This window comes from Phacochoerus africanus, chromosome 15 (assembly GCF_016906955.1).
Source record: "Phacochoerus africanus isolate WHEZ1 chromosome 15, ROS_Pafr_v1, whole genome shotgun sequence".
NCBI lineage: Eukaryota > Metazoa > Chordata > Mammalia > Artiodactyla > Suidae > Phacochoerus > Phacochoerus africanus.
In genome coordinates, this window is record NC_062558.1 from 109103811 (window position 1) to 109131336 (window position 27526).

General features: G+C 47.9%; 1 protein-coding gene and 1 non-coding gene across 2 annotated transcripts; one reads left to right on the plus strand and one right to left on the minus strand.

The window, feature by feature from the left end:
- Positions 1–3615: 3615 nt before the first annotated feature.
- LOC125117183 (U6 spliceosomal RNA) lies at positions 3616–3720 on the minus strand. Its single transcript, XR_007132540.1, has one exon. It is a non-coding gene; the product is annotated as a U6 spliceosomal RNA (small nuclear RNA).
- Positions 3721–17070: 13350 nt separating this feature from the next.
- On the plus strand, positions 17071–27143 carry PGAM1 (phosphoglycerate mutase 1). Its single transcript, XM_047761284.1, has 4 exons — positions 17071–17325; positions 23782–24056; positions 25150–25330; positions 26051–27143. Exons 1-4 carry the CDS (start codon positions 17187–17189, stop codon positions 26218–26220), a joined length of 765 nt encoding a protein of 254 aa, XP_047617240.1. The 5' UTR covers positions 17071–17186; the 3' UTR covers positions 26221–27143.
- The last annotated feature ends 383 nt before the right edge of the window (positions 27144–27526 follow it).

Below are 27526 nucleotides of genomic sequence, written 5' to 3' on the forward strand. Positions count from 1 at the left end.
GAGTCCCTAAGGCTCTTAGTCCAAGGCTTCGGTTCTTGGCTACAGAGGAGTGTCCTAAAACTGGAATTCCTTTGCAGGTTAAAGAAACATCGGAGGTCCCTGCTGGCCTCGCGGTTAAGGATCCTGCAATTGTCACTGCTGTGGCTCAGGTCGCTGCTGTGGCTTGGGTTCAATCCCTGGCCTGGAAGACGTGGCCAAAAAAAAAAAAAAGCAACCAGTGATGCTCCAAACTGGAGTTCCCTCGCGGCTCATCGGGTTAAGGAACCGGGGTTGCCGCTGCTGTGGCTGCATGCCACAGTTGAGGCCAAAAAGAAAAGAAAAAAAATCGCTTAGCTATTTTTATTTAATAATGGATATATCCACTTGCTAAACCACCCCTGGCCTTATGATAGCACTCAAATCCCCCTAAATTAATCTCTTCTAATTCCACTTCAAAACCAGAAACCAATCCAGAACTGATTCCCACTCTCCTGATTCCCTCCCACAAATCCTTTATCTAGAGCCAAACTTTACAAAAGACCTTCCCTCCCTTCTCTTGCAGGGCAGAATTTCAAGATTCCTCTGGAATTCCCTCCCTCATTTCAAATCAATAAATCTAATTTTGTCAGACATTTGATCCTGGGGCTTTTGACTGATTAGGTTCTAAGTATCTGTCAACTTTAAAAAATTGCACAGGGGAGTTCCCGTCGTGGCGCAGTGGTTAACGAATCCGACTAGGAACCATGAGGTTGCGGGTTCGGTCCCTGCCCTTGCTCAGTGGGTTAAGGATCCGGCGTTGCCGTGAGCTGTGGTGTAGGTTGCAGACACGGCTCGGATCCCACGTTGCTGTGGCTCTGGCGTAGGCCGGTGGCTACAGCTCCGATTCAACCCCTAGCCTGGGAACCTCCATATGCCGCGGGAGCGGCCCAAGAAATAGCAAAAAGACCAAAAAAAAAAAAAATTGCACAGGATCCCTGCTGTGGCACAATGGGATTGTGACATCTTGGGAGCAATGGGTCCAGTGTTCCATACCCAGCCCAGCATAGTGGGTTAAGGATCCAGCATTGCCATAGCTTTGGCTTAGGTCAAGACTGTGGCTCGGATCTGATCCCTGGCTCAGGAGCTCCATATGCCATGGGGCAGCCAACAATGAAAAAAATAAAAAATAAAAATAAAGATGAAAAAATTGCACAACCTGAAGTTTTATTTGGGGCAAAATTAGGACTTAAGCCTGGCAGACAGCATCTCAGGTAGCCTTGAGAAAACTGCTCCCAGGAGGTGAGAGGGGACCTGGGATATATATACAAGTTTTTGCAACAAAGGGAAGGTAGTAGGAACAAAAGATTTACAGAAAGTATTTACAGAAAATCAGTTTCTATGGGAAGATGTAAAGGTCTGGACTTACTGAAATCACTCCTTTGATAGGCACCTCCACTATGGGCCAGTCTTCTTTGTTTCTTTCCTGAGTGCTCTCAGGGCTCACCAGCTCACCCTTGGGAGTGGCCGCACTCAGAGATGACCTTGACATCTTTTGTTTTGTCCACTTCACTATAGCCCAGGAGGCAGTATTTCAGACAGCTCTGGTGCTCCAAAGAGGAAAGGGGAAATATCAAGGTATAAGTGATAAAAGGGAAGGGGAAGTGCACACAGCCAAGCACACATTTACAGACATTTTGCTGCTGATCTCGTGACGGTTACTACTAGTCACAGACATCAGTCATCATGAAGGATCTTAGTGTTTTTCTAAATATGAGGACAGGCAAGAATTGGGCTCATAGGAGTTCCCAGGTGGCACAGCAGAAACGAATCCGATTAGTAACCAGGAGGTTTCGGGTTCGATCCCTGGCCTCACTCAGTGGGTTAAGGATCCGGCGTTGCCGTGAACTGTGGTGTCGGTCGCAGACCCAGCTCGGATCCCGAGTTTCTGTGGCTGCGGTGTAGGCTGGCAGCTGTAGCTCTAATTGAACCCTTAGCCTGGGAACCTCCTTATGCTGCAGGTTTGGCCCTAAAAGCAAGCAAGCAAGAAAGAAAGAATTGGGCTCATAAAATCTTCTCCTAAAAATATCTATCTGAAGACCTCTTCCAGTTTTCCCAGAGCACAGGTGCCTCACTCCTGGTCTCCACCCTGGGCTCCACTCAGGCGGTGCTGCGGGTATGTAGCTGCAGGGGCTCATGATTTAATTCATGTAGAGGTGGCTGGCACGTGCAAACTCCAGGTCACACATTCGTTTTACACACATTGTTTTTAGCTCCCACTAAGTAAAACACTTCAATGAGTCAATCTTCTAAATGAAACAGAAGCTGATTAAAATTTGAATCCTGCTTCTTTCACTGAATACAATGTGACTTTCCCCCCTTGTTATGAAATGACCACGTCCCCCCCCAATTCAAATGTTGAAATTCTAACTCCCAAAGATAATGGTAGTAGGAGGTGTTTAAGTCATGAAGGTGGACCCTCATGGATGGAATTGGTGCCTTGCAAAAGAGAGTACGAAGAGATGCCCATCCCTTTCCTCCATGTGAAGACAAAGTAGGAAGGCACTGGCTATGAACTAGAAAGTGGACCCTCACCGATCACACTGGCTCCCTGATCTTGAACTTCCAGTCTCCAGAACTGTGAGAAATTAATTTCCATTGTTGATAAGCTATACAACCTTTGGCATTTTATTATAGCAGCCTGAGCAGACTAAGTGGCCCTTGTTCTTACATATCCTTCTGGAACAGAGCTTTCCACAAATGATTGCAGCTGATCTTTGGGGACCTTGTGAGAACACAGACACCTAGCATCCTTTCCACAATAAAAATGCCATAAAGGGAGTTCCCATCGTGGCGCAGTGGTTAACGAATCCGACTAGGAACCATGAGGTTGCGGGTTCGGTCCCTGCCCTTGCTCAGTGGGTTAACGATCCGGCGTTGCCCTGAGCTGTGGTGTAGGTCGCAGACGCGGCTCGGATCCCACGTTGCTGTGGCTCTGGCATAGGCCGGTGGCTACAGCTCTGATTCGACCCCTAGCCTGGGAACCTCCATATGCCGCGGGAGCAGCCCAAGAAATGGCAAAAAGACAAAATAAGTAAATAAAGAAAATAAATGAAAGGAGGAATCATGTAATTAAAAAAAATAAAAATGCCATAAGGACAGGGTTTTCATTTTGTCATTTCCATTTCTTTATTTTATTTTATTTTATTTTATTTTTTGCTATTTCTTTGGGCTGCTTCCGCAGCACATGGAGATTCCCAGGCTAGGGGTCGAATCGGAGCTGTAGCCACTGGCCTACACCAGAGCCACAGCAACGTGGGATCCGAGCCGAGTCTGCGACCTACACCACAGCTCACGGCAACGCCGGATCGTTAACCCACTGAGCAAGGGCAGGGACCGAACCCACAACCTCATGGTTCCTAGTCGGATTCGTTAACCACTGCGCCACGATGGGAACTCCTGTTTTTTTAATTTATTTTTTATTTTCCCAATACATTATTTTTTTTTCTACTGTACAGCATGGTGACTCAGTCACACATACATGTATACCTTCTTTTTTCTCACATTATCATGTTCCATCATAAGTGGCTAGACGTAGTTCCCTGTGCTACACAGCAGGATCTCAGTGCTAATACATTCCAAAGGCAATAGTCTGCATCTAAAAATATGGAAAGCTTCATGAATTTGCGTATCATCCTTGCACAGGGCCATGCTAATCTCTCTGTATCATTCCAATTTTAGTATGTGTGCTGCTGAAGCGAGCACTGTCACTTCCATTTCTAGCACCTGGAATACTGCATGGTACTTAGAAGGTATTCGTCAAATTACTGTTGAATGGGAGTTCCCGTTGTGGCTCAGTGGTAACAAACCTGACTGGTATCCATGAGGACATGGTTTCAATCCCTGGCCTTGCTCAGTAGGTTAAGGGTCTGGCGTTGCCATGAGCTAGTTCGCAGATGTGGGTTGGATCCTGCATTGCTGTGGCTGTGGCCTGTGGCTGTAGCTCCAATGCAACCCCTAACCTGGGAACTCCCATATGCTGAAACTGCACCCCTAAAAAGCAAAAAAAAAAAAAAAAGAGAGAGAGAGAGGAAGACAATAGTGCAGCCTTGGGATAAGTTCCTGGTTCCTCCTCAAGGAATATACCTAACAATATCTTTGAGCCCTTCTGCAGAATTAAACCCCCAACAAATGAAAGATGTTAACTACTTGAAGGAACATTCTTCACTCCAGGAAGAAGGAGGACCACCAGAAGCATTCCTGGGGCCACTAACAGTGCAATCTGGCTTCTACTCTGATCCTTGTCTGTGACCCTATCTTCCGCTCCCCAAACTATCAAACCACCTCTTAATCTCTCCCATGAGGGGAACAGTCTTTAAGGCATTAGCCTGCTGTGGCCTCTTTTGCCTGGCAAAGCCATAAAAGCTATCCTTTTCTCCTTCACCCAAAACTCTATCTCTGTGTTTCTCTATTTGGCATCAGTGGACAGAGACCAAGTTTCAAGCAACAGGTTCGAATCTGTACTTAATAAGGAGCAAGAATTTAACCTCTCTGAGTCTCCATTTTGTGTTCTGTAAAGTGGTTATAATAACAACGAACCCACTGGGCTACTCTGAGAATTCAATACAAATATGTGTGTGTGTGTGTCGAAATATGCACAACTCCGAAAATGGTGGTGGTACCTGGTGAGAGGTGCCATGGTACACTTTTGCCACCAGAGGGAGCCCTGCAAACTATCAGTTAAAGCTAAAACCCTGCAGAGAGGCCAACAAAGAGCAACAATGGCTGAGCTGACTAGGATTTTGCAAATCAGATCCGGAGATGAAGAGGCCCCCAGTGGTGGCAGCTTTCGCACCCTTTTCCTAGGCAACAGACACTGAGGACCTGCAAATTGAGTCTGTGTCATAACTGGATACCCATCCTGGAAGAACCACCAGTCTGGAACGGGCATTGGAGAGGCCATAGGCTTCCTGCTGGCCCTCCATCCTGAGGCATCTGCTCAGAAAGCATGTGGTGCTAGGAGAGGGGACAAGAGACATCTAGGTGGCCTGAGCACACTCTCTCCCACCCTGTCCCCCCAGATTTACCTTTTTGGTGAAAGACCAACCTTCTTGACCGTGAATTCCAGCAACATCCTGCACCCAGAAGCATTAGCCATCTCCTGGACTAGCCACATATATATGGCTAATAAGGATCACTCAGTTTTGCAGGATGGGTTCTGCAGTCAGAGCCGCAGGGTTAGAATCCAAGTACTACCGCTTGATTCCTGTGGTTTTTTGTTTTTGTTTTTTTTTAGCTTTTTAGAGGCACACCTGCGGCTTTTTGAGATTCCCAAGCTAGGAGTCCAGTCAGAGCTATAGCTGCTGGCCTACACCACAGCTCATAGCAGTGCCAGATCCTTAACCCACTGATGGGGGCCAGGGATCAAACCAGCAACCTTATGGTTCCTAGTCAGATTCATTTCCGCTGTGCCACCATGGGAAGTCCTGTGAGTTTTTTTGTAGCTTTTTTTTTTTTTTTGATTTCTGACCTTGAGCAAATCACCTTACTCTCTGAGCCTCAGTTTTCTTCATCTGTAAAATGGAGATAAGAATGCCTACCTGGAGCTCCCATCATAGTGCAGTGGTTAATGAATCCCACTAGGAACCATGAGGTTGCGGGTTCGATCCCTGGCCTTGCTCAGCGGGTAAACGATCTGGCATTGCCGTGAGCTGTGGTGTAGGTCGCAGACTCGGCTCAGATCCCGAGTTGCTGTGGATCTGGTGTAGGCCAGCGGCTGCAGCTCCGATTCGACCCCTAGCCTGGAAACCTCCATATGCCGCAGGAAGCGGCCCTAGAAAAGGGAAAAAGACAAAAAAAAAAAGAATACCTACCTGTAGGGTTTATGAGAGCTAAATAACACATGTAAAAGCGCTTAACACTGTCTGGCACATAGTTAGAAAGTGAAAGTGTGAGCTCATTGCTATTATTATCCAAAAAGCTCTTCTTGAGTTCCAAAGCAGCTTCTCACCTACTATCTAAGTGAGGAGGACACACGTGTCCTCATTTCACAGACAGACGGGGAAACATGGCTCCAAGGAGTGCAGTGATACCCCCGAGGTCACACAGCCGGTCAAAGGGGAAAAGCCAGGAGAGCCAACTCTCTGCTCAAGAGACTCCTCTGTAGCCACTGCTTTTTTTTTTTTTGTCATCTTTTTGCCTTTTCTTGGCCAGCTCCTGCAGCATATGGAGGTTCCTAGGCTAGGGGTCTAATTGGAGCTGCAGCCGCAGGCCTACACCACAGCCACAGCAACTCGGGATCCAAGCCTCGTCTGCAACCTGCACCACAGCTCACGGCAACGTCAGATCCTTAACCCGCTCATCGAGGCCAGGGATCGAACCCTCAACCTCATGGTTCCTAGTCGGATTCGTTAACCACTGCGCCACGACAGGAACTCCTGTAGCCACTGCTCTTAAAACCCTCTTTGGGGCTCATGTGGAAGGAACAGGACTTTGCATCCATAGTGCTGAGCCCAGGAGTTCCTGTTGCGGCTCAGCAGTAACATAACCAACTCATAACTTTGAGGATTCAGGTTTGATCCCTGGCCTTGCTCAGTGGCTTAAGGATCCGGCATTGCTGTGAGCTGTGGTGTAGGTTGCAGACACCACTTGGATCTGGTGTTCCTGTGGCTGTGACTGTGGCAAAAAAAAAAAAAAAGGGGCTGACCCTGAGGCAAGAGGAGGTAGATGGGCTCCAGGATAGACGTTGCAGCTAGCCTCTTATTTACACTTCCTGAGGGAGGAGATAGGTGAGCTCCATCATAAACATTTACAACCAGCCACCTATCTATGCTTTAAGATAGAAATAACAACAGACACAAGGCAAATAACTGGTACTTGTCTTCTGTGAACTTGATAAACAATGGTGATGACAGGATCAAAAGAGGAGTTGAACCCTCCTTGGACAGAAGAACAAAGAGGTCACGTACTCCCCCCAGCCCAGGATCAGGGAGACCCTAACTTCACATGTGCAGAGAGACCCCTCTGGGTCTGAAAGGGAGGGGGTGCCAGGCCATACTGAGTGTGGATAACCTTCCTGCCATGCCCTGCTTTGAAATCCATCTTGGCCAAAAGATACACATGCAGATCAGGGGAGGGCCCCGGGTCGGGTCAGGTGCAGCAAAATAAAACAAGATAATTGGCCCAGGGAAGACAAAGACCCAGAAGAACTGCCCTATGGAAGTAAATTAAGTCGCCTCTCTGGCGTACTCCTCACTCGGGGGGTCACCCGCCCCCTCACTTCTCCTTTGGTGTGTATTACGCCTTTACTTCTGCCTTGGACAAATGGACTAATTCTCTGTATTTCTTTTTTTTTTTTTTTTGCCATTTCTTGGCCTGCTCCTGCAACATCTGGAGGTTCCCAGGCTAGGGGTCCAATCGGAGCTGTAGCCGCCGGCCTACACCACAGCCACAGCAACTTGGGATCCGAGCCTTGTCTGCAACCTACACCACAGCTCACAGCAGCGCAGATCCTTAACCCACTGAGCAAGGCCAGAGGTCGAACCCGCAGCATCATGGTTCCTAGTCAGATTCGTTAACCACTGCGCCATGACAGGAATTCCAATTCTCTGTATTTCTGTTGTGCTATCCCACATGTTGCACCGTTTCTTTTTCTTTTCTTTTCTTTCTTTCTTTTCTTTTTTTTCTTTTTTCCTTTTAGGGCCGCACCCATGGCACATGGAGGTTCCCAGGCTAAGGGGAAAATTGGAGCTGTTGCTGTCAGCCTACGCCAGAGCCACAGCAACTCGGGATCCGAGCCGCGTCTGCAACCTATACCACAGCTCACGGCAACGCCGGATCCTTAACCCACTGAGCAAGGCTAGGGATTGAACCTGCAACCTCATGGTTCCTAGTCAGATTCGTTAACCACTGAGCCACGACGGGAACTCCATGTACTGTGTTTCTAACAACAAACTTTATACCGATTTTTACCATCTTTGCCTCCTTGAAATAGTCTTACTTTCAACAGAGAGCAAAAATCAGGGCAATTCTGCTTTCAGCCTCTAGCTTGTCTGCCGAGGTTTGATTCCTGAACAGAGAATTTAAGATCTTTCTCCAAGCCATCACTCACTGCTGTCTCTCCATAATCAACCCCAGGGTCAGCAGGAAGGCCTCTTTTAGGTCTGTGGGGCCGTCATCTCTTTTGACACTGGGCAGGAGGAAAGAGACCTTGAGGCTTAGCTTCTGGCCCCACACAAAGAGGAAGCAATGGTTTCAATCAAGTTCTGAGGGTAGAGGGGCTTTGTTGCCCTGGGCAGCCCATCCTGACCCATGCAATGGAGTTACAACCGCTCCAGAGCATTTTCCTAACTGCTGGAGCTCTGTTAACGCCCAGGCTTTGGGCTTACGCAAGCTTGTCTTTGAAGCCACATCCTAGGTGTGACCGGGGGCAGGCGGCTGAACTTTCTAAGCCACAGTTTCCTCATCTGAAAATGGGACTGCTGTTAGGAGGCTGAAATGAGATCACACATGTGCCAGATGCTTAGCACCGTGCCTGGCACAACACTGCTGCAGAAGGCTGAGTGTCCATGGCTTCTGGGCCAGCGACATTCCATTTCGCTAAGAAGAGCTTTTAGGAAGAAGAGTTTGCTTCTTAGAGCAAGTCGGGGGGGAATGAGCACGTGGCCTGGTGTACAAAAGAGGAAGTGTGTTTCCCCTTCCGGTGCTAAGAGGGCTGGTATTTGGGCAAGACAGATGTGCTCTTGCTCAAAGCAGGGACTATCTCGGGAGTTCTGTTGTGGCTCAGTGGGTTAAGAACTTGACTTGGAGTTCCCGTCATGGCACAGTGGAAATGAATCCGACTAGGAACCATGATGTTGCCGGTTCGATCCCTGGCCTCGCTCAGTGGGTTAAGGATCCAGTGTTGCCGTGAGCTGGGGTGTAGGTCCCAGACACAGCTTGGATCTGGTGTTGCTGTGGCTGTGGTGTAGGCCAGCAGCTACAGCTCCAATTAGACCCCTAGCCTGGGAACCTCCATATGCCGCCATATGCCACAGGTGTGGCCCTAAAAAGACAAAAAAAAAAAAAAAAAAAAGAACTTGACTATCCCTGGCCTCACTCAGTAGGTTAGGCTCTGGTGCTGCAAGCTGTGTCGTTGGTCAGATCTGTCATTGCTGTGGCTGTGGTATAGGCTGGTGGCTCTGGCTCATCTCTGGGAACTTCCATATGCCTCAGGTGAGGCCCAGAAAACCAAACCAAACCAAAAAACAAACAAACAAAAAAACCCATGGGGATGCTCTCCAAGGTGGAGACCACTCTTGCTTCCACCTGACGGTAGATGTCCATGGCTGGGCTAAGGGAATCTGGGTAAGGACAGACAGCATGATCACCCCTGTAACCTGACATCCTGATTACCCAAAAACTCAACCTTCCTCTAAAATTAATCTTACCTCACTTACTCCTTTGAACCCCTCATTCTTGCCAAGATCTCTTTATCAGTAAGGAATCATTTTCTGTTGCTGTAACAGAGAAACTTGTTACAGTGGCTTAAACACATAGGGTCAATTCATTCATATGTAGAAAATCAAGAGGTAGGTGTGTAGTCCAGGCTGCTATGGTGGCTCCACAGATTGGGCCCCCTCATTTTCTGATCCACCCTCCGTGGTGTGTGACTTCTATCCTCAGTGTCACCTCATGCTCCAAATATAGGCTGCAGGAGCTCCAACCATCACATCACAATCCAGACCAAGACCCAGAGTCAGTAAAAAGGAAGGGAGGAAGAGCCATATCACACCTCCCAGCCAAGTCAGCTCCTCCCACCCCCATTTTTTTTTACAGCCACAGTGGCAGCATATAGAAGTTCCCAGGCTAGGGGTCAAATGGAAACTACAGCTGCAAGCCTGCGCCACAGCCAAGCAATGCCAAATCCGAGCCACATCTGCAACCTACGCCACAGCTTGCTGCAGTGCCAGATCCTTAACCCACTGAGCAGGATTTAACCTGCATCCCTGGCCTAGTACTAGTCAGGTTCATTACTGTTGAGCCATAGGAAGGGAACTCCTATGTTGGGTTCTTAACCTGCTGAGCCACAGTGGCAACTTCAGGTATCTGGATTTTAATAGCAAATTTGGAAGAACCTTACATGAAGGATCCCACTGAGTCCTCACAACCATCTGTGCAGTAGGTTTTACTATTGTCAACCAAACAACAACAACCCACATAGAGGGCTACAATTAAGAAAAGAGTTAATTTTGGAGGTTTTTTGGTGTGTGTTTTTAGGGCCACACCCTCGGCATATGGAGGTTCCCAGGCTAGGGGTCTCATCGGCGGTACAGCTGCCTGCCTACGCCACAGCCACAGCAACGCCAGATCCTTAACCCACTGAGTGAGGCCAGGGATCGAACCCGCAACTTCACGTTTCCTAGTCAGATTCATTTCTGCTGCGCCACAAAGGGAACTCCAGTTAATTTTGTTTTTGAGAATTGTAATTTTGGAGACACAGGGGACAGGAGTCCGGGGCTTATAAAAGCAAAAGCCAAGAGGCTGCACTCTGACCCAAGAAAGACGTGTTTGTTCTTAAAGGATAGGCTGTCACAAGTGTTTTAGGGTGAGGGTCTGATAAATATCTTGAGTTTCTGCAACATCAGGCACATGTTCTGGATGCCTGCATTAAGACAGTAAGCACTGAGATTAAAGGTCAGATTTCCACCCGGTACTGTTCAGCACAGGGAACTATATCTAGTCTCTGGAATAGAACATGATGGAAGATAATATGAGGAAAGAACGTATATATACATATGACTGGGTCACTAAGCTGTTCAGCAAAAATTGGCATAACATTGTAAATCAACTATACTCCAGGGAGTTCCTGTTGTGGCGCAGTGGTTAACGAATCCGACTAGAAACCATGAGGACGAATCTGACTAGGAACCATGAGATTGCGGGTTTGATCCCTGGCCTCACTTGATGGGTCAAGGATCTGGTGTTGCCATGAGCTGTGGTATAGGTTGCAGATGAGGCTCGGATCCCACATTGCTGTGGCTGTGTCGTAGGCCTGTAGCTATAGCTCCGATTAGACCCCTAACCTGGGAACCTCCACATGCCACGGGAGCGGCCCTAGAAAAGGCAAAAAGACAAAACAACAACAAAAACAAAACAAAAAAACAAAAAACTATACTCCAATAAAAAATTAAAAACATAAAAATTTTGTTTTGTTTTGTTTTTTGTTTTTGTTTTTGTCCTTTTAGGGCCGCACCTGCGGCATGTGGAGGTTCCCAGGTTAGGAGTATAATAAGAGTTACAGTTGCCAGCCTACACCAGAGCCACAGCAACGCCAGATCCAAGCCATGTCTGCGACCTACTCCACAGCTCATGGCAATGCCGGCTCCTTAACCCACTGAGCAATGCTAGGGATCAAACCTGCAACCTTATGGTTCCTAGTAAGATTCATTTCCACTGTGCCACGACAGGAACTCCATGACTTGAAACTTTTAGGTTGCGTGTTTTTCATCAATAGATACTGCCTTCTTTCACTTGGGTCACACCTACTCTACCAGCCTTGTCTTATACCCTCTCCCCCGTTTCCTGTCTCAGGCATTTCCCCTAATACATTTCCCTTTGATGCTTGTCTTGGCAAATGCTTCTTAGAGATCCTGGACTAACATACCATTTTTTTTGTTTGTTTGTTTGTTTCTTTGCCTTTTCTAGGGCCGCTCCCATGGCATATGGAGGTTCCCAGGCTAGGGGTCTAATCAGAGCTACAGCTGCCAGCCTACACCACAGCCACGGCAACTCGGGATCCGAGCTGTGTCTGTGACCTACACCACGACTCACGGCAACGCGGGATCCTTAACCCACTGAGCAAGGCCAGGGATCGAACCCGCAACCTCGTGGTTCCTAGTTGTATTCATTAACCACTGCACCACGATGGGAACTCCTAGACTAACACACGATTAATCTCCCAAACACTGACTAAACTTAATGCAAATTATTCCCAAATAACAAAGTGTCCGCCTATTTTGTACTTAAAATTTGATTCGAAGAAATGTAGACTATGGGAGTTCCCATTGTGGCTCAGGGGTAATGAACCCGACTAGTATCCATGAGGATGCGGGTTCAATCCCTGGCCTCGCTCAGTGGGTTAAGGATCTGGTGTTGCTGCAAGCTGCAGTGTAGGTCATCGATGAGGCTCAGATTTGGCATTGCTGTGGCTGTGGTGTAGGCTGCCAGCTGCAGGTTCCATTCAACATCTAGCCTGGGAACTTCCATATGCTGGGGCTGGTGGGGGGATTGTGGTGGTGGAGCGGGGGCATTGTGGCCCTAAAAAAAAAAGAAATAGAGACTAAGAAAAATTTGATGCGAAGGGAAGTAGAATAGACATTTGGCTTATTGCCCTGCCTTGAGCATTCTTATCATAGTTAACACAAGTGGGGCCAGGAGGCACAGGGCCTGGGGCACCTCTGGCGGTTTCCTTTCAGAGTGAGTTCCATAATCTAGGGAGAAAGAATTTGTACCATGAGTGGGCTGGACGCACTCTGAAGCTGGACTCTGAGGTCAGAGAATGAAGGGTTTTGTTGGGGAGCCATAGGAAGCCAGTTCCAGTGCCGCTTATCTTCAGATGCAACCATAGAAGGCTGTGAAGCATGCGTTTTATTCCTCCTGAAGCGCTGCTTCCTTTCTTAGACTCTCAGAGTCTTGAGGCACTAGCCACGATGGATCATCTGGGCTCCTTTCTCCCAGGCAGAAACCCCCTCCTCACAGGCACCAGCTGCCCTGGGGGCGATCTGAACATCAGGCGATGAGTTTGCAAGATGTTTTAACAAATAAAGACGTGGTGTGCTGCCAGGGAGTCCTGTGGGCTGAGCGGCAGCTGCCCTGCCCCACCTTCCACCCAGCAGGAAATGTGGTTCTCCCCACTGCGATTCTAAATTGGGTCCTTCACTGAATGTTTGGTACTTGATAAGGGAATTACCCTTCTGCAGAAAAAAATTAATGGGAAGGGAAGGCTGAGAGAAGCCTTTGTTTTTTTGGTTTTTTTTTTTGTCTTTTTGTTGTTGTTGTTGTTGTTGTTGCTATTTCTTGGGCCCCTCCCGCGGCATATGGAGGTTCCCAGGCTAGGGGTCCAATCGGAGCTGTAGCCACCGACCTACGCCAGAGCCACAGCAACGCAGGATCCGAGCTGCGTCTGCAACCTACACCACAGCTCACGGCAACGCCGGATCGTTAACCCACTGAGCAAGGGCAGGGACCGAACCCGCAACCTCATGGTTCCTAGTCGGACTCGTTAACCACTGCGCCACGACGGGAACTCCAGAAGCCTTTGTTATTTTAAGGGACGGTGAGGGTAATAGGGCTGGGATCACTGATTACGGAATTTTCCTGAGACTGAGGAATTAAAGCACTGCACGAGAAGGGAGGTGTCTGCCCCGAGTTCAGGGGTTAGAGGCTGGTGAGGGCAGCCTTTGGAAGAGACGAGGGAGGTCGCTGATGAATGTTCAGGAACTGGGACATGACAGCCAAGGAGGCTCTGGAACACAGACCCCCAACCCTCATGCAGGAAGCGGGGACTTATTTGCCCTCATAGGGCGATGACCTGGCTGGAAGCTGTGCCCTGGGTCCTTCAGGCTGCCTTCCCAAGCTGGCCCTCTGCTGTGATCAGAGCCCTCACGCTGCTTGGTTCCCAGGATGTGTGAATCCACTCCTGCCTCCGCCCACTTCTTTTGAGAGCCCAGGAATCCGCCCTGACAAATGTCTGTGTGTCTTGTGTTCAGCAGAGATAACAGTTAAGATTAAAAAAAAAAGTAGAGGGCAACACACACTGGTTTTATCCTTACCCTTTGCTGTCATTTGAGAAATCTTGGTTTGAGAGGCTCTAAGCGTCGCCCCAGATTTGTGATGCTGTGATAGATGCTGAATGAATCCCCATCTCTGCCCAGGAATTCTGGCTTCTGGCAGCAAAGGCTTCACAGTCCTTGCATAATCCTCTCTCTCCCCTCCTTTTCCAGATCTCTCTGGGCTCCTGCCTTTCCCTGACACAGCAAGGCCCAACTTTGGGGCCCTTCCTCGTGGCTCACCTCTCACTTCTCACTGATGAACCCGGTTCCCTGCTCATCCTCGGCTCTTTTGAAGATGTTACCTCACTTTCCTCCCCTATGATGTGTGAATTGAAGGTGGCCGGAGGTAGGGATTTGCAGTGGAGGATTAGAAAGGTCTTTCCCACTCTGACACTCAGGGCATTGACCAAGGGCAAAGGCATCATGCTTAAAGCCTGTGTGTGGGTATATAAAATGAAGATGCTGCAGTGGCTCAGTGGTTAAAGAACCCAACTAGGATCCATGAGATGCAGGTTTGATCCCTGGCCTCGCTCAGTGGGTTAAGGATCTGGCGTTGCCATAAGCTGTGGTGTAGGTCGCAGATGTGGCTCGGATCCCGCGTTGCCATGGCCGTAGTGTAGGCCGGCAGCTGTAGCTCCGATTGACCCCTAGCCTGGGAACCTCTATATGCGGCAGATGCGGGCCTAAAAAGCAAAAAAAGTAAAAAAATAAAAGGGAGGAGTTCCCATCGTGGCGTAGTGGTTAAAGAATCCGACTAGGAACCATGAGGTCGCGGGTTCGATCACTGGCCTTGCTCAGTGGGTTAAGGATCCGGCGTTGCTGTGAGCTGTGGTGTAGGTCACAATGTGGCTCGGATCCCATGTTGCTGTGGCTCTGGCGTAGGCCGGTGGCTACGCCTCCGATTCAACACCTAGCCTGGGAATCTCCATATGCCGTGGGAGTGGCCCTAGAAAAGGCAAAAAGACAAAAAAATAAAAAATAAAATAAAATAAAATAAAATGGAGATGCGGTGCCCATCCTCGAGCAGTTTCTAGTTGAGTGGATCTGTTGTATACGTAACAAACCTCTGATGATCAAAGTTAATATCCTGTAAATGAGTTATCACAGTTTCTCAGAATTCCAAGGAGATGAGACATTCCTTCCAGAGGCAGAAGGGATTGGTGAAGGCAATAAAATAGGATTCCTGGACTCTGTCCCAAGGCTGGTGGAACAGATGCCTTTGGCCTCCTGCCCGAAGAATCCTAGTTATCTGCTCAGTTCCAATCCCAGTGGGTAAGCCACCCCCTAGCGGGCATCCTCCTTGAAGGGAGATCTCTCCATTGATCCTCTAGATTGGCACCCTCTGAACTGGTGCCTCATTAAGTTGTTTTTGTCTTCCTGATCGCATTTCTGGGATATTTATTATTAATATGTTAAATATTATCATTTGTGACTCTTTGCTAGACACAGCACTAAGTGCTTCCCACGCATCGTCTCACTTATTCCTCACAACAGTGCTTTAAGCGGACATGATGTGATTCTTCTTTGTTTACAGATGGGGAGTGAGGATGAGATGCTGGGTGACCCATTTTAGGTCCCATGGGTAACTAGAAACAGACATACTCAAGGTAGGTTTCTTCCTACTTACACTTCCTACTCACTACAGAAATGTGAGATACAGATTGGCCAAGAGCACAGAAATCTTGGATAGAAGCAGAGAGCTGGGGGTGGGGGTGGGGGTGACCAAAGTGACCAAAGGGCCTTGCTCAGTGGGTCAAGGACCCGGCATTGCCGTGAGTTGTGGTGTAGCTTGCAGATATGGCTCAGATCCCGAGTTGCTGTGGCTGTGGTGTAGGCCGGCGGCTACAGCTCCGATTAGACCCCTAGCCTGGGAATCTTCATATGCCAAGGGAGCAGCCCAAGAAATGGCAAAAAAAAAAAAAAGGAGTTAACATTTGTAAAGCACTCTTTTTTTTTGGCCGCTCCCTCAGCATATGGAAGTTCCTGAGCCAGGGATCCAACCCACTCCTCAGCAGGGACCCAAGCCGCTGCAGCGACAACTCGGGAGCCTTAACATGGCTGTGCCACAGGAGAACTCCTGCAAAGCACTTTTAAACACTGCCTGGCACATAGTAGGTGTTTCATGAGTGTATGTTAAAAACTTTTCTACATCTGTCAAAAAGAGGACAGAGCACAATTGCATTGTTAGCTGTGTACGCATAGGGCTTATTTCCACTTCACTTGCTGTGAAGAGCAGAAAACACATCCAGCCTGTCTTTGACCCTAGCCTGACACCTGACTCATGTTTGATGCTCAATAAAGTGGCTAGATTGGGAGTTTCCGTCGTGGCTCAGTGGTTAGTGAACCTGACTAGCATCCATGAGGACAGTGGGTTCTCGCTCAGTGGGTTAAGGATCTGGCGTTGCTGTAGCTGTGGTGTAGGCCGGCAGCTACAGCTCTGATTCAGCTCCTAGCCTGTGAACCTCCATATGCCGCTGGTGCAGCCCTAAAGACAAGAAAAGACAAAAAAGGGGGGGGGGGGCCAGATTGAAATAAACCAGGACACAGTGAGATGGGCAGCAGAAAGCTTGCAAATAAGCAGATACTTAAACTGCTGACTGAGTGCACGGGAGGGACAGGCAGTGACCCTTCTCCTTCTGGAGCGTTTGATCCGCTTAGGGTTTGCTTCTGCTGGTCCAGGAGGAGGCACTGACTAGAGGCTGTGAGAGACTAAAGAGGTGGGACAAACGGCCCTATGTTGGATAAAGAGCATGGCTTTCGAGCCAGCAGTCAAAGCGTTTTCTTATGTGTAAAATAAGAGATCAGTGTCCATGGAAATAGAAACAACAACCAATTACTAAGCATCTTCCAGGTAGCTAGGCACCAGCTAAGTATTTATAATGTTCACTTACGAATGAGGCTGAGCGAGGTTAAGCGATCTGCCCAAAGATACAAAGCAAAAAACAAAGTGAAGATTCCAATCCAGGTGTGTGAATCAAATTTTCTGTACAGATGGGAAAGTGATCTGGCCGAGCCTAGAGCGACTCAAATGCCAAAGGCCATTTTTTTCACAACGAAGGGCTGATGAACAAGAGCGATACAACATTCCTGCCCGCACCTAAGACCCGCCGCCGCCCAAGAGAACCGAAGCCCGCCGGCGCTTACGTGCGCTCCGTGACTGGGGCGGCGGACGCCTGGCGGGCGGCGGAAGCCGCATGCGCCCTGCCGTCCTTCCCCTCACCCAGGAGCCTGAAGCGCCTGCTTGGGGCGCATGCGTACACCGAGGGGCGGAGGGCGGCCCCGAGCGAGTGGAAAGATTTGAGTGAGCAAGTGCGCCGGAGCCTAGCGGTAGGGCGCGAGCGCGCAGGCGCGGCCGGGGGCCTGGCGGAGACTCCGGAATCTCGGTGAGCCCCAGTCTGCGCCGCACCCCGAGTTGCCACCATGGCTGCCTACAAGCTGGTGCTGATCCGGCACGGTGAGAGCGCGTGGAACCTGGAGAACCGCTTCAGCGGCTGGTACGACGCGGACCTGAGCCCAGCGGGGCACGAGGAGGCGAAGCGCGGCGGGCAGGCGCTGCGAGGTGCGGAGCGGGCCGGGGAGGTGGGTGGGAGCTGCGAAGGCCCGAGCGGGCGCGGATGCGTCAGGGCCGCCTGGTTGCCCCCTACCCTCGCTAGAGAGCTGAGACTTTGGGCTTTATCGCTTCAGCCGTTATGTTTCAGTTGAGAAAATGCGCCCAGGGTAGCGAATCGACTTACTCAAGGTCACCTAGTCTCCTGAGTGTGAGGGGCCGCGCGCCTGGAGAGGACCCTTGCGGTCACCGCAACACTGCCTTGTGAAATTCTCCCTTTCTAGTCATCATTTAGTAACTCGGGGACGGGCGACTAAATTGGATGCCCAGAATCTTCCAGCGGCTATAACCAAGCCTACTCAAGAGGCAGCTGTGGATTCTGGTGAAGCGGCAGGCCACGCGCTTTTCCCGGTTCTGGCGGAGTGATGCGGCGCTGGGGTGGGGTTGCGGGGGAGACCAGCAGGGTTCCAGATATGAAGACATGCACGTGCTTGTGTAGGATGCTGTTTAGCAGCATTCCACAAATCCTCTATCCAAAATGCACGCGCAGATGTAATTGAATGAATGAATGAGGGATTTGAGTTGATCCTTTTCATAATCCCATAAAGTATACAGATTTTATTTTTTCCCATTCCTTACTGGCTCTCTTTAATAGCTGGGAAAGTGAGGCTTGAAAGGATGACTTGTTCAAGGTCACCCCTTGTTCCTAGTCTGCTCCCCTGGCCTCTGTTCTGGGGTTGAGTAACAGGTAGGTGTGAGGAACTGGTAGGCTGTTGGCCAGGACGCTGGGCGAAGGTGGCAGTGGCGGTGAGATAAGCTTACCTACCCAGGCTCCCCCCGCCGGGGCAGACAGCTCTCTGTGATTTTGGATCCTTTGTAAGGAAGCATGCCTTGCTGCCAGCAATTCAAAGACTCTCTGGACTGAGGAGGTGTTTCCCCTGATCCCGCCCTGCACCTTCCTAACCACTGGACAAAGTAGTAGCCATTTAAAAGGGTCATTGATGCCTGGTTGATGTGAATCAGGTATTTGGCCCCAGTTTGCTCTCTCTAGCTTCTTGCCTTCACTCTGGATCCTTTAGAAATGAAGCAGAGGGTGGGGAGGTCTGGGAAATGGAATCCTGCTGGGGATGTGTGTGAATACTTGGGGATGGCCTGGTGTGACCTCATACCAGTTAGGAGCGGCCAGGTTAGGGAATGTGCTGGTAAAGGAGGCCATTTTCTCTCCTGCTGCCTGGCAGGAAGAACTGCATGGGTCGGTGGTTGCTGATGACTAGCCCAGGGCAGAGCAAACTGCAGCTGTCCTTTAAGACTGATCAAATGCCTTAATTTTTAATTGCTCTTAAAATAATACACCCTATATCAGTTTTTAAATACATGTTAGTAGCATTAAAAAAAAATTCCATTTAAATGTTAATGTCAATTATGGACATCATAGATAAATAACTAAGACTAAAACCAAAAACTCTGAATGATGAAAACCTTATGAATAATCTGATGGTGTAAAAGACCTAAACTGAAACGTTACATTCATGAAGGCTTTAAGTATTTTAGGGTTTATAAAACCTTGAATGATTTCAGGAGGAAGCTTGCAAGCACAGTTTCCCCATGCGGTCCTACTTCTCAGGGAGGGTGGAGACCACATGTACAACATTCGCTAACCCCTGATCGATGGGAGTGTCTTATACCATGCTTTTGTTTGATGGCCAAGTTAAGGGAAGAGGCTTTATTTAGAGTTCTCAGTTAAGAGTCTTAAGGGGAACTGCTGCTTTCCTCTGGGACCCATTTGTGTATCCAGTGTGCTGCACTCCATTGCAAGTGGAAATAATTGCAGTGAAACAACCAGTAGCTTTTCAGCATGGGAGCTGAGGCTTGCACTGTGGACAGTCACTTCGCAGTGACTCACCTTTCATTGGGGAGCCATTCCTCCTGTGGCTCAGTGGTTAACGAATCCGACTAGGAACCATGAGGTTGCGGGTTCGGTCCCTGCCCTTGCTCAGTGGGTTAAAAGATCTGGAGTTGCCGTGAGCTGTGGTGTAGGTTGCAGATGCCGCTCGGATCTCGAGTTGCTGTGGCTCTGGCATAGGCCGGCGGCTACAGCTCCGATTGGACCCCTAGCCTGGGAACCTCCATATGCCGCAGGAGGCGGCCCTAGAAAAGGCAAAAAAGACAAAAAAACAGATTAGGGAGGATGTGGTAAGGAAGTCCACTAGGAGTTGTCCTGAGACCCAATGATGAGATCTATGTCTTTTCCCTGGTGGGTGGTGGTGAGTTTCTGGATGATTAATCCTCCCTTCTCTCATCAGTATAGTTCTTATTGGCCTTATTCTCAGTTGAATGGCTGGCAGGAAAATTCACTTCACATTTCATTAATTACTGTTGGCAACCTCGATATGAAGCAATACACAGGAAAGTTTGTCCTGAATTTCAAAGAGGACCTTGTAGTGTCACGGAAGAAAACAGGCATGTTTTTCTGCCCCGCTCCATAGGGAGAAGGCCATTTCCCTATTAAAGGGGGAGAGAGAATAAATGTTTGTACTGGTTGGGTCAACATAACTCTTGATACCACCCTTCAATAATTTTGTGTGAGGAGAGGTTCATTTCGTTCTTTCTTTTTTTTTTTTTTTTTGTCTTTTTAGGGCCGCACCCATGGCATATGGAGGTTCCCAGGCTAGGGGCCTAATCACAGCTCTGGCTGTCAGCCTACACCACAGCCACAGCAACACCAGATCTGAGCCACGTCTGCGACCTACACCACAGCTCATGGCAACGCTGGATCCTTAACCCACTGAGTAAGGCTGGGGATCGAATCTGCGTCCTCACAGATACTAGTCAGATTCGTTTCCGCTGAGTCATGATGGGAACTCCCATGAGAGATTCATTTCTATTTTTTTTTTTGAGAGATTCCTTTCTAAATGTATTAGACAGTGCACAGCATTTGCTTTTTCTCCAGTGAGTGGCTTTTTTTAAACTTGGTGTAACAGTTGACATAGATATATTCTTAGGATACAGAGGAATAGGCTGTCACTTTGATAGCATAGAGGAACTGTGGGTGAAGAGATTGTGATGTGATTTCCATACTGTAGGGAAAGTATAATTTCTTGCAACAAATTGGTTTTATCAGCATATTCTAAGAGGTCTTGCTGTGTCCTGATTGTGTTCAAAATCCCATTTCTCCCAGATCAGAGGTTAAAGAGGACTGAAGTATAGCAGAATTTATCAAACAGAAGTGATAGTTCTAATTAAAATACAAATATCAGCGTTTTTAGAAGTTAGGAAACTGTGGCGATGGAGTTAAGAGGTGGTGGTTATGAGTTGGATATTGGAGTCATATAGCCTAGGTTTTATTTTTATTTTTTATTTTTTTTTTAAATTTATGGCCTCGTGGCATATAGAAGTTTCCAGGCCAGGGACTGAATCTGAGCTGCAGCTGAGACCTACGCCCCAGCTCTGGCAACGCTGGATCCTTTTAACCCACTCTCATTGTGCCTGGGATAGAACCTGTGCCTCCACAGTGACCTGAGCAGCTGCAGCTGGATTTTTTTTTTTTTTGTCTTTTGTCTTTGTTGTTGTTGTTGTTGCTATTTCTTGGGCCGCTCCCGTGGCATATGGAGGTTCCCAGGCCAGGGGTTGAATCGGAGCTGTAGCCACCGGCCTACACCAGAGCCACAGCAACGTGGGATCCGAGCCACGTCTGCAACCTACACCACAGCTCACGGCAACGCCGGATCGTTAACCCACTGAGCAAGGGCAGGGACCGAACCCGCAACCTCATGGTTCCTAGTTGGATTCGTTAACCACTGCGCCACGACGGGAACTCCTGGATTTTTTTTCTTTTTCCTTTTTTTAATTTTAATTTGATTTAATTTAATTTATTTTTTTGTTTTTTTTTCCCCTCTTTCCTTTCTTTTAGATTTTTTAATTTTTTTGTCTTTTTAGGCTAGAAGTTCCCAGGCTAGGGGTGGAATTGGACCTGCAGCTGCTGGCCTACGCCACAGCCACATCAACGCCAGATCCGAGCCTCATCTGCATCCTACAGCACAGCTCATGGCAACGCTGAATCCTTGACCCACTCAGCGAGGCCAGGGATCGAACCCACGTCCTCATGGATGCTAGTCAAGTTTGTTACCGCTGAGCCAGGACAGCAACTCTGCAGCTGGATTCTTAACCCACTGTGCTACGGTGGGAACTCCACAGTCTGGGTTTTAATCTCATGTAATAGCTGTGGCCTTAGATAATTTGCTTAACTCCTCTACGTTTTTATTTTCCTCATTTGATAAAATGGGTTGTAATGATGTAAACTCATAAGGTTGTTTTGAAGACCAAAACATAAAGTGCTTGGTCCAGTGCCGGATAGATGGTAAGCCCTCTATAAATATTAGCTATTCTATTTATTAAGAGATTCCAAGTTTTTAGTCCTTATCTTGAAAGAATTAAAACAAATAAATTCCTAAAATGTGCTTAAGCACAGCATTCTGGGGATGAGGATAAGCAGCACAAATCACAGATTAGCCGGTTGACAGTACGTTTGGGCCTTGGGTTAGATGAATTATTGGGGAACCGAGGGGAACTTTGTTGTGAACTAGTTTTATCTTCCCTGAAGGTGGAATATTGTTTTCTTGCCAAGGTGTACAAAGTAGGATATTTAGCTAGTAATTTTCGTTTGGGCTGCCTGTACATGAGATATATATGAGAAAATTCTGGCTCCCAGAGTTTCCATCATGGCTCGATGGTCAGTGAACCTGACTAGTATCCATGAGGATGCAGGTTCGATCCCTGGCCTTGCTCAGTGAGTTAAGGGTCCAGCGTTGCTCTGAGTTGTGGTGGAGGTTGCAGACTAGGCTTGGATCCCATGCTGCTGTGGCTGTGGCGTAGGCTGGCAGCTACAGCTCCCGATTCAACCCCTAGCCTGGGAACCTCCATATGCCTCAAGTGCAGCCCTAAAGAGACAAAAGACAAAAAAGAAAAAGAAAAAAGAAAGAAAATTCTGGCTCCAGAGTGGACCAGATTAGCTTATCTTTTTTTTTTCTTTCTTTTTAATAGTAAAAAATGTGTAAAAATTATATTTCCTCATTTGTCAGTACAACACATCAAGTCATTGTTATACCTGATAGTAACAAAACACCACCAGTGATTTAGTTGTACTCTCTTCTATGCTTAGCAATGCTTATGCCCTTAAAATAATTTTTTCTTCTTTTTTTAAAATTGGCTTTTTTTTTTTTTAATAATTTTTTTTATTTTCCCACTGTACAGTAAGGGGGTCAGGTTATCCTTACATGTATACATTACAATTACATTTTTCCCCCTACCCTTTCTTAAAATTGGCTTTATTTTACTTTTTTGGCCACCCTGAGGCTATGTGCAGTTCCTGGGCCAGGGATCAGATCCAAGCCATAGCTACGACCTGGGCCAGGTCCTTTAACCACACTGCACTGGGCCAGGGATTGAACTTGCATCCTGGCACTGCACAGATGCTACTGATCTCATTGTACCACTTGGGGAACTCCTCAAATACTTCTTTCTTTTTTTTTTTGTCTTTTTGTCCTTTTTAGGGCTGCACGCGCAGCATGTGGAGGTTCCCAGGCTAGGGGTCTAATCAGAGCTACAGCTGCTGGCCTACGCCACAGACACAGCAACGTGGGATCCGAGCCTCATCTGCAACCTACACCACAGCTCATGGCAACGCTGGATCCTTAACCCACTGAGTGAGGCCAGGGATGAAACCCACAACCTCATCGTTCCTAGTTGGATTCGTTTCTGCCGTGCCATGATGGGAACTCCCTCAAATATTTCTTTTCTTTTTCTTTTTTTTTGTCTTTTTGACATTTCTTGGGCCGCTCCCGCAGCGTATGGAGGTTCCTGGGCTAGGGGTCGAATCAGAGCTGTAGCTGCCGGCCACGGCCACGGCCACAGCCATAGCAATGCAGGATCTGAGCTGCGTCTGCGACCTACACCACAGCTCATGGCAACGCCAGATCCTTAACCCACTGAGCGAGGCCAGGGATCAAACCCACAACCTCATGGCTCCTAGTCAGATTCGTTAACCACTGAGCCATGATGAGAACTCCCTCAAATATTTCTTAATCTTGCCATTACTCCTTGGGTGACCTGGGAGCAGTATCCTCCAGATTTGTTCTTTGCGCCCCTTTTGTGATAGCTGCAGTATTCCAGCTTGTCTCTCCTGTGACCGGCTTTTTTCTTTCTATTCTTGAATTCGTGTTGAACCTCTATCTGTTGTCTAATGCCCTATCCTAAGCCTTCCTAGAACACCGACAAATGGGATAGTCTGATGGTTTTCCCCAGGGAACAGAATCCTGTCCTTAGGCTTCCATGGTCCTTACTGGGAACTGTAGTTCATACATAGGTATTTCAACTCCCAAATGCCTACTTTCTGGCACCCTTGATAACATAAACTCTGTATTCTCCAAATGCCAAGGTGGAAGCTTATCATTTTGAATTTAAAATTTCCAGATGCTGGCTATGAGTTTGATATCTGCTTCACCTCAGTGCAGAAGAGAGCAATTCGGACCCTCTGGACAGTGCTGGATATCATTGACCAAATGTGGTTGCCAGTGGTGAGGACCTGGCGCCTTAATGAGCGACACTATGGGGGTCTGACTGGCCTCAATAAGGCAGAAACTGCTGCCAAGCATGGCGAGGCCCAGGTGAAGATCTGGAGGCGCTCCTATGATGTCCCGCCACCTCCGATGGAGCCCGACCATCCCTTCTACAGCAACATCAGTAAGGTGAGGACAAACAAGTTCGGCTCGCTCTACTCAGGACCAGGGGATTAGAATCTGGACTTCACTCTTGTTATTCACTTTTATTCTTATTTTTTATTTTATTTCTTTGTCTTTTTTAGGGCTGTGCCCGTGGCATATGGAGATTCCCAGGCTAGGGGTTTAATTGGAGCTGTAGCCACTGGCCTACGCCAGAGCCGCAGCAACTCAAGATCTGAGCTGCGTCTGCAACCTACACCACAGCTCACAGCAACGCTGGATCGTTAACCCACTGAGGGAGGCTGGGGATCGAACCCGCAACCTCATGATTCCTAGTCGGATTCACTAACCACTGAGCAACAACGGGAACTCCTGGACTTCACTCTTTTAGCTTTTATTAGTGTCTGCCTGGACCCACGAATAAAACATGATAAAATAGTTAATTGTAACCCCCCTTTCTAAGGAATGACCTTCACTGGTTAATTTAGTTAATAGTTTGTTGTTTATCTAAAAAGAATTTCTATATTATATATTTTAACATCTATTGCCATATTAAGAAAAAAAAAATCCATAGTCGATAGGGCCCTCCTTAGCCAATTGCAAGAAAAAGTGAATTGGGAAGAGCCTTGTAGCCTACTCCCCTCTTCCTAAGGCATGTTTCTTTTAAACTGTCAGTCTACCCAGTAGTGGTTAATGGAGGTGGGAGGGGCAGGATAATAATTATCCCCTTCCCCAAGCTCTCAGTGCCCTGGTGAGAGACTTTTCACCCACCACTTTGATCCCTTAGGGTATGAGGAATAGGTAGAACAGATGCAGGAGTTCCTGTTGTGGCTCAGTGGCTTAAGAACTAGTATCCCTGAGGATATGGGTTCGATCCCTGGCCTCACTCAGTGGATTAAGGATCTGGAGTTGCAGTGAGCTGTGGTTTAGGTTGAAGATGAGGCTCAGATCCCACATTGCTGTGACTGGTGTAGGCTGGCACCAGCTCTGATTCAACTCGTAGCCTGGGAACTTTCATGTGTCACAGATGTAGCCCTAACAAGCAAAAAAAAAAAAAAAAAAGAAAGAACAGATGCAACTGCTATTAATTGGTGAGCTTGGATTTTCTGTTACTGTTTAGGATCGCAGATATGCAGACCTCACTGAAGATCAGCTGCCTTCCTGCGAGAGCCTGAAGGACACTATTGCCAGAGCTCTGCCCTTCTGGAATGAAGAAATAGTTCCCCAGATCAAGGAGGGGAAACGGGTACTGATTGCAGCCCATGGCAACAGCCTTCGGGGCATTGTCAAGCATCTGGAGGGTATGTTTTAGAGGGGCCCTCAAAGAGGGGTAAAGCAGAACTGCCACTAATCTGGGACTTAATAGTACAAAGGAGACCTTCAGGAAAGGGCTGTGCATATTGATGGCCTTAGGGGACCGTCCAGATTGTCTCCTAGTAGAAACACACTATCCTTACTTCTCAAAGCATCATCTGCAGGAGCAGAAGTGGCCAGACCCCACTGGGTGCTTTTTCCATAGGCAGAACCTCAGGTCCCACCTCAGACCTGATCTGGAAACTGCATCTATCACCCAGGTTAGTCAGACACACACCACCTTTGAGATGCCCACCTCCAGACGAGGACTGCCAGCTGAAAATGCTGATAACATCTTCCTTAATCACAACCTGTACAACTTCACACATGAAACTCAATTTCCATCTTATTTTGTTTCAGCAGAGGGCCTAGAGGCCCACAAGTGCTGAGTTTTGGGGGGCTGGGTGACATAGGACATTTGAGATAGGTATTGTCCAGCTTCAATGTGGCTTCCAGATCCCACCTGGAGAGAGACTCCTGCGGTACACACCTTTTATCCTCGGGTGATCCATCTATGATAACAAAATTTTATTGTCACATCAGAAAGGGTATCTTGTTTTAACTCCTCTTGAAGTCCTTTGTCACTTGGAAGATGAACAGTAAACCTGGAGGGGTCTGTGGAGTCCGATCTTGCTCGACTGATCATGGGGGCGGGGGTGTATTTTCAGGTCTCTCTGAAGAGGCGATCATGGAGCTGAACCTGCCGACTGGCATTCCCATTGTGTATGAATTGGACAAGAACTTGAAGCCCATCAAGCCCATGCAGTTCCTGGGCGATGAAGAGACCGTGCGTAAAGCCATGGAGGCTGTGGCTGCCCAGGGCAAGGCCAAGAAGTGAGGGCTAGAAGCAGAAGCAGATTACTTTCCCAAGGAGCCCCTTCCCGCCACCCCCCCCATCCCATTCCTTTGCACCTCTCCCCTGTACATGTCACACCGATGACATCTGTAGGCATCTTAAGTTGTAGCTGTAAATGGGGACCACTGGCTCCCACTTTCATTTTAGCTATTTTATCTCTTGCACCCACTCCCTTCATACAGCGTAGTCAGAACAGCACCTCTGGGGCATGGCCCTCAGTCCAGGCCGAGGGAAGACTTATCCAAGAGTGTTGAGAGGTAGGAACTGGGGGTTTTGCCAGTTTGTTTATTACTAAGGACTTGCCTGAGTAGGGGATAGGGAGGAACCATGAAGGTGTGACCAATGAGGAGAAGCAAGAGAGCCTATTTATGTCTTCAGGAGGCAGCTGGGCACTGTTCTATTCAGGTGACTAGGGGGCTCTAGTCATTCCAGTGGAAGATGAATATAACCTGCATGGTGATTCAAACAGACATTTCCTCCCTTACTTCAAAAGATTGGGATCAATCCTGAATGTTTGTGTGTTGCATTTACTTTTACAAAAAAAACTATATATATATATATATATATAAATACAAAAAAACCCCTTGTGGGGTTTTTAGTGGCGGTTGAAATATTCCCACATGTGGTCATCAGAAAATAAGCCATTCCTTATACCATCACAGGATAAACTTGACTCCTAAGAGGTCGGAGTTCATCCTGCTGTGTGTTTTAGAATCCCTCCCCTGCCTTATTGTTTTACGGCAGTGGAATGCCTCTTGATCATGTCTAAGTGTGACTTTCACTGTGCCTGAGTTCTGAATCATGTTCCAGTTGCTTAGCTCATCATTTGGGCTAGGTACTCATTTGAGCATAACTGTACTAAATCTTTTTTCCAGATCAGTATAATAAAGGAGTGATGTGCAATATCTTCTGTGTGGGGTCTTGTCTGAGGAAATCGGCACGAACATTCAACTTGGAAAGTCTCTCATTACCCAAGTCTTAAGTGACAGATTAAGAGCTTTAGGATGACCTGTCACAACTGACATAGCCTGTCCAAATACTGTGCCCCTCAGGTTGGAGAGCTGAACTCTCTTCCTATTGCCTCTTTATAGCTCTTGCTTAGTGGTGCTGATTCCTGAACACTGGAAAGTTAAATTCTGAAACTCCACTATGCCTTTTTTTTTTATTTTTTTGGTCTTTTTAGGGCAGTACCCAAGGCATATGGAAGTTCCCAGGCTAGGGGTTGAATCGGAGCTGCATCTGCCAAGCCACAGCAATGCAGGATCTAAGCCGTATATGAGACCTACAC